The sequence below is a fragment of the Orbicella franksi genome, chromosome 1 (assembly GCF_964199315.1).
Source record: "Orbicella franksi chromosome 1, jaOrbFran1.1, whole genome shotgun sequence".
NCBI classification, from domain to species: domain Eukaryota; kingdom Metazoa; phylum Cnidaria; class Anthozoa; order Scleractinia; family Merulinidae; genus Orbicella; species Orbicella franksi.
The window spans coordinates 29,001,284-29,012,439 of record NC_138145.1 but is presented as its reverse complement, the minus strand read 5'-3'; the positions used below and the strand labels follow the sequence as shown (position 1 = coordinate 29,012,439).

The 11,156-nt window shown below is 38.4% G+C and overlaps 2 protein-coding genes across 3 annotated transcripts in view; one reads left to right on the top strand and one right to left on the bottom strand.

Moving 5' to 3' along the window:
* Positions 1-531, bottom strand: part of LOC145501349 (uncharacterized) — a 1,883-nt gene extending 1,352 nt beyond the window's left edge. Inside the window, exon 1 of the mRNA XM_081480839.1 lies at positions 1-531. This exon is cut by the window's left edge and continues 1,352 nt beyond it. Within this exon, the coding sequence (XP_081336965.1) occupies positions 1-510 (510 nt within the window). The 5' untranslated portion in view covers positions 511-531.
* The window catches only part of LOC145501302 (E3 ubiquitin-protein ligase NEDD4-like), a 37,909-nt gene that overhangs the window by 7,223 nt on the left and 19,530 nt on the right, over positions 1-11,156 (top strand). For both annotated transcript variants that reach the window (XM_081480796.1, XM_081480788.1), the window contains exons 5-8: positions 5,475-5,528; positions 8,222-8,272; positions 9,015-9,070; positions 9,313-9,401. In XM_081480796.1, the coding sequence (XP_081336922.1) occupies positions 5,475-5,528; positions 8,222-8,272; positions 9,015-9,070; positions 9,313-9,401 (250 nt within the window). The remainder of the gene's footprint in view (positions 1-5,474; positions 5,529-8,221; positions 8,273-9,014; positions 9,071-9,312; positions 9,402-11,156) is intronic.

Genomic DNA, 11,156 nt, shown 5'->3' with positions numbered 1-11,156 from the left:
GTTGTCAACAAAAGCTCTATCAGCAAGGATCTCGATGGTTTCTTGTAGTGGGACGTTCGTAAATAGCGAAGAGACATCATAAGATACTAGGATGTCAGATTCGTTGAGGCTCAGATTGCGAATCTCATCAGCGAAGGAAAATGTGTCAGATATTGTGTAGCTGTTGATCGACAGGGGCTTCAGTTTATCGTCGAGCCATCTCGCGAGGGCGAAGTTGTAAGTACTTGTGGCGGATAGAATGGGCCTCATCGCCAGTTTTTCTTTATGAGTCTTTGGCAGACCATAAAGATGGGCGAGTCGTGATCCTTTCGGGCAAACTGAGTCGGCAATCTGTTTTGGGAGAATTTTGCGCACGACAGATTCAAGGTGTTTCTCTTTCTGCAGTAAAGGGTGGTAGTTTTTGAGCGGTCGTCCACGCGTCTTGGGTCTCTCCGAACTTACGGCGGTAAGTTTAGCTGTATCGTTGATGGAAGATTCACTCAAAAGGCGAACATATTCTGCCTTATCCATAACAACTACTCCTGTACCTTTATCTGGCTTCGTGATTACGATGTCATCTCTTCGTTTTAGTTGCTCAATAGATTGCCGACTCAGTTTGCCCGAAAGGATCACGACTCGCCCATCTTTATGGTCTGCCAAAGACTCATAAAGAAAAACTGGCGATGAGGCCCATTCTATCCGCCACAAGTACTTACAACTTCGCCCTCGCGAGATGGCTCGACGATAAACTGAAGCCCCTGTCGATCAACAGCTACACAATATCTGACACATTTTCCTTCGCTGATGAGATTCGCAATCTGAGCCTCAACGAATCTGACATCCTAGTATCTTATGATGTCTCTTCGCTATTTACGAACGTCCCACTACAAGAAACCATCGAGATCCTTGCTGATAGAGCTTTTGTTGACAACTGGTTTAACAAAACACACCATCTAAACATCAGCAAAGCTGATCTAATTGAACTGTTGTCAGTAGCAACAAAGGACCAGCTATTTCAATTTAACGGTCAACTCTACCAACAAATTGATGGCGTAGCGATGGGCTCTCCCTTGGGTCCCCTAATGGCCAATACTTTTCTTTGTTCTATCGAGGAAAAGCTACAAAACGAGAACAAGTTGCCAGACTTCTACAGACGCTACGTGGATGATACACTAGCCACAATGAAAGACATACCAACCGCAGAAGCCTTTCTGAAGACTTTGAACAACTGTCATCCATCCATATCCTTCACCATGGAGATCGCATCTAACGGTAAACTACCATTTGTCGGCATTGAAATATGCAAGAAGGGCTGCAAGCTGGTAACAAGTGTTTACCGTAAACCCACAAACACTGGTCTCCTCTTACACCACCAAAGTCATGTCGACAACCGCTATAAAAGATCTTTAGTTAAAACCATGTTAAACCGTGCTTACCGCTTGTCCTCAACATGGGAACTATTCTCAACAGAATGCAAACGCCTTAAACTGATCTTTTCTAACCTCAAGTACTCAGATTCTCTTGTGAACTCCACCATCACCCGTTTCGTTAATTCAGTGATGTCACCAGACACAAGATCGACGCCTCCAACAGAGAATATCTACCGCATTGTCCTGCCTTTTAAAGACCAGAAATCAGCGGACATAGTAAAGAAACATCTCTCGGACTTGAGTAATAAACTTGATTACAAACTACAGCCGGTGTTCAGAAGCTGTAAAATTGGCGATGATCTCAAAGTACAAGAGCCAAAACCACCTTTGATCAATCAACAGTGCGTTGTTTATAACTATATATGTGATCTGTGTGATGCAGAATACGTCGGTTACACTAGCCGTCATCTTTACAAGCGCATTGAGGAACACTGATTTACCGCCATCGGAAAACACCTTCAAAATGAACACCGAGTTGATACAGTTGGTGACCTGACTAATAACTTTAAGATCCTAAAGAAATGTCAGGGAAAGTTCGATTGCTTGATCCACGAAATGTTGTGGATTCGCAAGAAGAAACCGAGCCTTAACACACAGTCAGACTCCATTCGCGCAAAAGTATTTGTTTAGGCTTTGAACAGACACTGAACTCATTACCAGTGTTTGACACCTCACTGGAATGAACATGAACATTGAACAGCTATCTTAATCTTAATTTATTCAATTTTGCACCTCTACCATTGGTATAAATTAATTTACTTTTCGCACAAATATTTTTTAACTTGAAAATGGTGCCAGGATGACACCGAAATGTCGTTGCTCAGTTTTTTCGCTAATCTTTATCGTTAACTGTATTTCCAAATTTAATCTTATAAGAATAAGAATAATAATAATAATAATAATAATAATAATAATAATAATAATAATAATAATAATAATAATAATATTTAGTGAGGGAATCCAACTCGCCAAAGGCGGTTTTCAGTGGAGCCCTCCTAAATAAAAATCACCTAAAAATGACATAAATAAGAGTTACCTAATAAATTACTACAAGCTAAAATAAATAAGAGTAAAAAGAGTTTGTATTAGTTAAAAAGTTAAAATTCTAAAGATTAAAATTAGCTAAAATCATTCAAAAAGTTTTCAGTTTTGCTTTAAAAATAGATGAAACACATGTGTCTTTTAATTCACGTGGGAGGCTGTTCCAGTCCTTCGCTGCTTGATAAATGAACATTTGCTTGCCCCAGTTAGTGCAAGGGAGGGGCAAACGAAGATCGTTCAATTGTCTCGTATTGTGCGAGTGAACAGCTTGATTTCTAATGAAACTGAAGTCAAAATCTGTTGACCCAATTAAGCACTTATGAATTGCAGTGCAATGATGAAAAAATCACCTTAAAGCAAGTGGCTTGAAATCAAGGCTTTTTAAGGCTTGAGTTGACGAGCTTCGGATTGGAAGGCCCAACAGTACTTTAGCAGCATTATTTTGAAGTACCTGCAGTTCTGACATTATGGTGAGATTGTTCTTGTCCCCCCAAACGAGGTCTCCATAATCAAAGAGTGGTAGGATTAAGGTGTTGTATAGGGTGACCCTGGCTTGACATGGCAGTAGATTTCTAACTCTCCTGATTAGGCCTATCCTTTGATTAATCTTCTTACAAACAGATTCGATGTGATCTGCCCAGGACATAGACTGATGAAGTGTTACGCCCAAATACTGGAATGATTCTGTTCTATCGATTATAGTACCCTTTACTTGAATAGATATTTCCTGGATACGGTTTAGTTTGTGCGGACTCCCAAAGATGACAAAGTTGCATTTTGATAAATTAAGAGTCAGGAGATTTCTGGAGAACCATTCTGACACTGTCTCTAAGTCAACATTGAGGTGACGTTGAAGATCAGTAAGATCTTTAGATGAGTAGTAAAGTACAGTATCATCAGCATAAAGAACAATATCACTTGCTAAAGGACAGTTCGGAAGATCATTCACATAAATCAAAAAAAGTAGCGGACCCAGAATACTGCCTTGGGGTACCCCAACGGGCATTTTAGCAGCTAAGGAGTGAGCATCTCCAACTGTTGTAATTTGCGACCTGTTCGTGAGATAGGATCTAAACCATTGGACAGTAGAGTCGGTAAGGCCAATGTTTATTAGCTTCTGCAGTAGTAGATGATGGTCTACCGTGTCGAAGGCCTTAGATAGGTCCAGAAATACAGCACCTGTAATCCTACCAGTGTCCATATTCTGGAGAATATTATCTGTGAAGTGAGCCAAGGCTGTTCCAGTTGATAACTTTGGTCTGAAACCAAACTGTATGGATGTAATGATCTTATTGTTTGTGAGATAAACGTATAGTTGGATGTGTACAGCTTTTTCAAGTATTTTGCTCACCGTCGGCAGGACTGTTATGGGCCTATAATTGTTTGCATCACAGCAATCACCTTTCTTGAACAACGCTGACACTTTTCTCAATTTCCAAAGAGAAGGAAAGGTGCAAGATTCAAGAGATTGATTAAACAATCTAGTAAGGCTGCCACTAACTACTGAGGCTGAATCTTTCAAAAGGCGTGCGCTGACGTTGTCGAGTCCGATTGCTTTATTAGTTTTCAGCTGTTTAAGTTGAAGGAGAATGAAGTCTTCTGCAATTGACTCAAGAACAAATTTCTGAAGTGAATGGAAGTTTTCTGGAGACTGAGAAAAACAAAGAGCTGTAAGACTTGAGTTTTTGAGCTAGTTTAGTTCCTATAGTTGAGAAATGGTCATTAAGGATCTTGGATATAGATTTGCGGTCAAAGTATTGAACACTGTCTGCCTCGATGCAGGATATGGGAGTTCTCTCCTTTCAAGATGTTATGTCATTAAGAGTTTTCCATAATGCACTTGGATTTGATTTGTTTTCGGTAATGAGAGTGGTATAGTATTCCGATTTACACCTCTTTATCTCCCTGTTTACATAATTCCTCAGTTCTTTATAGCGTGACCAGTGGTGGGCAGCTTTTGATTTCAGGACTTTACGATGGTAAAAATCTTGTTGGTGTATAGCTTCAGATAACCTTGCATTCATCCATGGAGAATGAACTCCCTTAATTCTTGATTTCCTCATCAGAGCGTGGCTGTCATCTATGTTTGTAAAGAGCTTGTTCCAACAACCAACAGCGGAATCAATGTCCCCTTTGTTTAGTGCTTGGTCCCAATCAATGTCTCTAAGATCTTTGAGAAATTCCTACTTTGAGTAGTGTTTGTATGACCGGTATTCAATGGTTCTCCCACGTGCCTTGGGAACACCTGATTTCATCACGCAGAAGATTAAACAGTGCTCGCTCAGAGGTGATGAGATGACGCCTTTGTCAATAACGCGATGAAAAGTGTTGGTAAACAATAGGTCAATAAGTGTTGATGACTTCTCCGTTATTCTTGTTGGTGTATTAATTTGTTGGTCTGAATGGTGAGAATTTGTCACCTTGAGAAGTTTGTGTTTCTTGGCCTTATCATTATTCATCTTAGTGTCGATAAAATTAACGTTAAAGTCCCCGAGCAAAACAAACTCACTCTTATCGGTCAAAGAAGACAGAGATCTATTTAAATTATTTTATTTAAATTTAATTTAAATCTTCCATATTTTATTTAAATCTTCAATAAAAGTTTCAAAGTTTGTGAGAAGAGAAAACAAGCACGCAAAAATTCATTCATGACAACTGACTGCACATCAGTAACTTGATAAAGTTTCATCTTCACACAACTGTGAAGACAGTTTCGCATTTCTGGCAGAAGGACGTCGGCCATTACTTTAGAAACAATGTCTGTCAAAAGATTTGCTTTGTAAACATTAGCACACATCTCAGCAGCGTACACCTATGGGCAAATAGTAGACGCTAGATTAACCAATCATAGCACGTGCTTTGCTTTAGTTATGTTATAATTTTAGAATAGTATGAGGCACATCCAGTGCTTTATTTGATTTACATGTAGATGACTACAGTCTTTCTATGTACATTGTAAACTAAATAAGTACAGGACGTGTACATTTTTTCCTTTAAGTGAATCTTTTTCCTTTGTCTTCTCAGGTGAACCCTAGAGACAACAGACTCTTGTTTGAAGTATTTGATGAAAATAGAATTGTAAGTTGTGTTACATCACTTGTCAATGACATGCTCTCATTAACCAATTGCAACTGCTTGGCGATACTGAGAGAATATCAGCCCTACAGTACCACTCAGAGTAAAGCAAACATCACACGCTTGTTTTTAACGCACCATTAACATGAAGGAAATTTGCCTGCACGTTTTCTGTAACATGTTAGAAGGCATGTGGGTACACGTGTTTTCTTCATCGCTTTAACCCATTGACTTCCAGAGCTTTTTGCCAAAAATGCATTTTTTTGGACATTTTGGAGATTTTCAGCCTGGATATGGGCCAAATTAGCTCCAATCTACTCAAAAAGGCATTTGCAGCATGGCAGCATGCCTTTCCTTCCACTAGCATTGCAATTTACAACATGTTTGCTCAGGCATGCAGGGAAATCTAAAATTTTGAGAGTTTTTTGGATGAGAAAGTGACCTACATGTACATGTACGTCTTTAGACTTTTTTTGTAAAGTTTTTTTGCCTTTCCTTTTTCTCCTTTTCTTATCTTTTTGCTCCAGTGATTGACCTTCTACTGGGCTTGCTGCTAGTTCAAAAATTTCTGAGAAAGTATCATCGAGGCAGGCAATTTTACCATGGTAGTCGCAGGAAATTTTGCTGTGAGTTTTTCTCTCAAATTTCTGAGCATTTTTGTGCACATTTCAGGCTTGTTTAAGCTGATAACTCTGATTTGGGTATCATTGGAAAGATCTTTCCCTCCTGCAGATCTTGAGTATAGATGATGCCAATTTTGGTCAACGGTGATGATGTTAGAAGTGGAACAAAGGCTTACTGTATGCTCGTCACAGCTGATTACAGGTGGCATGGGAGTCCTTGGGTTAACAAAAAAAAAGTAAATCCACTGGTGTTTTTTAGCTTGCTTTGGATAGATTTCCAAATTTATCACAAAAGGACCCATCTTTTGAAAAATTTGGTCATGTGATTAAACCACTGACTGCCAGAGCTTTTCACCAAAAACACATTTTTTGGACTTTTTGGAGCCTTTCAGCCTGGGTATGGGCCAAATTACATGTAGCTCCAATCTACTCAAAAAGGCATTTGCAACATAACAGCTACATAGAGGTTTTGCTCAGGCAGAAATCAAAATTTCAAGTAGCTACTGTTAGTGTAGTCGCAGGAAATTTTGCTGCAAGTTTTTCACTCAAATTTCTGAGCTTTTTCATGCATATTTCAGGCTCCATTGAGCCGATCATTCTGATCTGGGCATCATTGGAAAGATCTTTCCCTCCTGCAGATCTTGAGTATAGATGATGCCAATTTTGGTTAAAGGTGATGACATTAGAAGTGGAACAAAGGCCAACACTCGTCACAACCGGTTATGGGTGGCATGGAAGTCAATGGGTTAAGCCTTTGTTATTTTATTACCAACTTTCTTTCTCTCTCTCTCTTTCATGAGACACTTTTCACATTGTTAAATGCATAACACTTGACATTCATTCTTAATGATGTCTTTTACAATGTATGGACAAAACCAGTGAATAATAACCAATCAAAATGCAGTCTAATGCAGGTACAGCAATGGGTGTATGTGTTTGATGGCACTTGCATTTTCAACAGTCTGTTAGCATGAAAATTGGTTTGCTTATCCCTGAGCAGCACTGTAGGTCTGGGCAGTTCAAGGACCAAGCACAATGAGCACAATACTTTCCCACTAACTCTCTCTCCTTGCCCTGGTATGGGTAGATATTGATAAACTGTTATAGAAACCAGACAAATTGCTTTGGGGCAGGGGAGGAGGGACCTGTCACTAAAAAAAATATTTCCATTCAGGAGGAGTAGTTAGACAAATACTCCAATTCATTTTATTCTGTCAAACTGGTGTGGGTCACTTTGGCCACAGAGTTACATGTACATACACTGTAATTATTGTCCTTCTTTAGTCTTGTCAGTTGGCACTCAGGTGCAAAGAGAAAATTTAAACTAAGGGAGTAGCAATGGTTATTGATATTATCAATTATTGCAATGGAATTGCATCTGTAGGTAATGTCTCGTATCGTATTCCAATCATTGTGATGAACATAAAATAATCGTTTGAACAAAAATGTGGTGATGAAAATAGTGAAAGTGAGTGAGATCTTTGTAGTTATACGCCATTGTATATCATTCAATTTGTATGTACTGTATGTACAAATGTAGATGTACATGTAGAACACCTAACATTTAGCTACACCACTGAAGGCTCAGAATCAAAAGGTCATGAGTTTGAACAAGGATACATGTAGGTAATTATCTATCTATCTATCTATCTATCTATCTATCTATCTATCTATCTATCTATCTATCTATCTATCTATCTATCTATCTATCTATCTATCTATCTATCTATCTATCTATCTATCTATCTATCTATACATACATACATATATACATACAATGTGGGAGGGAAAACACAAATAAACTACAAGTTCATCCCTACAAGCCTGTTTGGTGGTTGCCCACTCATCAGGGGATCCCCTGATGAGTGGGCAACCACGAAACAGGCTTGTAAGGATGAACTTGTAGTTTATTTGTGTTTTTCCTCCCACATTGTATACTTCGCTCTACTCTGATGTATTGAGCACTGTTCTACGAAAATCAAATTTTACACTCTATATATATATATATATATATATATATATATATATATATATATATATATATATACACGTGTGTTTTTTTTTCTCCATTAGACAAGAGATGACTTTCTTGGTGAAGTGGAATTACCTTTACTTGGTTTACCAGTAAGTATTGTTTAACATACTGTAGTAAAATAATTATTAAACTTACATGTAGTCATGTAGAAAAATATTAGTGAGAGATTTTCAAATAACACAGTTACTATAATATATTATGTACACTTGCAACTTGTTGATCACTGACTCACACCTGTAGCAGCATCACTTACTTACTTATCCTCTTCATCCCAGCTGGGACATAAGGCCACAATCATGCCCCACCACTGAACCCTGTCCTCTGCTTTGGTTTGTGCTTCAACCCATAAGAGGCCCATCTCTTTCAATTCCTTCATCACCGTCCTCTGCCAGGTGGTTGTAGCAGCAGTGCTTTACATAAGAGTCACTGAGTCACTGTTCATCTCTGCACAGGCACACTGTCAAACATTTGCTGACTGGTACCCTTTAGGGTGCCAAAATCTAAAGTGAGCACTATAAGGGCTATTGCTGTGGCTCCTTGTGGGTGTTGAGCCAAAAAATAATATTGTAATAATTATTGTCAGTGTTGGTTAATTTATTTCTTTAGAACTGGCACCTCTTGGAGGTGAAAATGAATCTGAGTCATGCCCACCGAAGATTATGGTGCTTGTTAGGGCTTTTTTACCTTAGAGGTGGATTACATGTACATGTATTAATTATTATGTGCTTCCAGTATTAGGCAGCAGCAGTAATTAACTACATGTAACATCCTTGTTAAAGATACAAAGTTATCAAATTACAATGTACTTATAAAGTTATATCTGTCTTTTAGACTGAAGGTCCTTCTGTTCAAATCAGACCAGGAAATTTCAGTGTGAGACCAAGAAGGTAACTAAAGTTAGTTACATGTACATAATTATAGTCTTTATTTATCAACTTTTATTTCATCATGTCATGATGGAGTTTAATCTTTTTGTGTGTATTCTGGGTTGATAAGGGTAAGACACTTTTTTGTGCACGTTGTGTCATCGTCTAGTTGATGTGGAGTGCATCACACTTAAATTAATGATCTAATTAAATTATGTGCATTAATTGAAGCTTTTTATCCAATGTCCCTTCAACATCTGCAGTAGTAAATCAAGAGTAAAAGGCTATCTAAAGTTGCAGTTGTCATTTCTTGCATCAGGGGACAGTCTCGTGCCACAATCAGAAACTCCTGGTAAGCAGACATTCCTTTACAGTACCTATGTTAATTTTTATTTTTATTAATCTAGGCTCAATAACATTATTTTTAGCTTTAAAATCATGTCATGTGGAAGGTGATAATTGTATTGGCTGGTGTTGAGTATTCAAGATCAAGGTGTCTTTGCTTAAGCCTTACTAGGGTCGTTACAAGTGTAACCTTTATAATGTGAACTCCCTTGCAACTTCAAAGTTGTCTTCTTTAAACATTATTGGTGGTAATTATGCTTTTAACTTGTGAATGCGTAGCTGTATGAGCAAGTTATAGCAGTTAGTAAGGGAATATTCACTCCCTCTGTCAGTCAGTCAGTCGATGGGTCATAAACATTAAATTTTTGTGGTAAATCTACTTACCACTGCTCTCTTTTAGCGGGTGACATTTGCCTGACCATTATCAACAAAATGGCTGCCAAAGGGAAGAACTGGTCTTTCATGTTTGGAGTCAAACAAGTGCTCCAAAATTAAAGACTATAAGATACATGTACCTTGTATCCAAAATGTATAGCAAAGGTGGGTAATAATTTGATCCCTCAACAATTTTGACGGCTTTTAACCAAAACATTGCCAAAAATGGTATGTAAGGGTTTCACACTTGCAAAGTGCTTTCCTTCTGCAATTCATTTCAAATTTCCATACTGTCTCATTTCGTATATACCTCGATTATCAGTTGAGTAAGGCGCGACGGAAGTTTAGTGACGAACTTTTGGCCTTAAAATTGGGGTGTTGTCATGGGCAACTTACCTTGTTTCCATTGGTAACAATATCAACAGACGTGCATTGCCTACAAATTCGTGCGCTTTGCTGCCAATGACGTCAAAGGCCCGCAAGTTGCCGCTGGAAACAGAGCCAGTTGCCCGTGACAACACGATTTTCACGTTGAAACCTGGTGATCAAACTTTTGTCCCGCCTCACTCAACTGATAATCGTAGTACTAAATCACATACTGTGTAGCACTTTTATTTTGTAGGTTTTAATTTTTGCGCATTTTGCGAATGGTACCGGTACTTGATCTGCAAAAAGTGAGTTCCAGCAGGAAAAACACCAGCAAAATTAAAAACCACAAAATTTGCTTCTGTTAATGTAATCAAAAGTGCCTTTTAAACCACTTGTGTTACTATGTATCATACATTGGGGTAAGAAGAATGTTTATTTTGATATTTGCATTGAGAAAAGGCAGTCGGAGCTCGCTACAAACAAAATGAAATGATAAAAGGTTAAGTCAATACTTTTCCCATCTCTAAGGCACAAAAAACAAACTCTAAGCAGTCAAAAGTCACGTGAAACTTGTCGTTGACTGAAATGTCTGAGAAGTATAGACTGTTGTTTCACATAAAAAAGTAATAAAAGTTGACAATATTACATTTCCTTCTTTGCTGATGTCTCGCTGCTTGAAAGGAAACCGCAAAAATTTGTTCCCACAAACCTCAAAAAATTGCTAATCCGCTAAATAAAAGTCCTACAAAAATTTCATGCCACACAGTAACTTTTATTTAAAATTATGGCTTCAACAGTTTGAAAATGGTCAAATTTGAGCCAACAACACCCAACATGTCGCAACACATGGCAACATGGTGGCCAAACGCACACAACATGTTGCACCCAACAATGTTGCGATATGTTGCGTTGACATGTTGCGATCGTTTGGCTGGGGCTTAAGCAGCAAACTGCCAGCCCAGCCCAGTCCAGTTGGACCACGCAAAGGTTCACATGCTTAAAGTTTTTTTCTCACTCG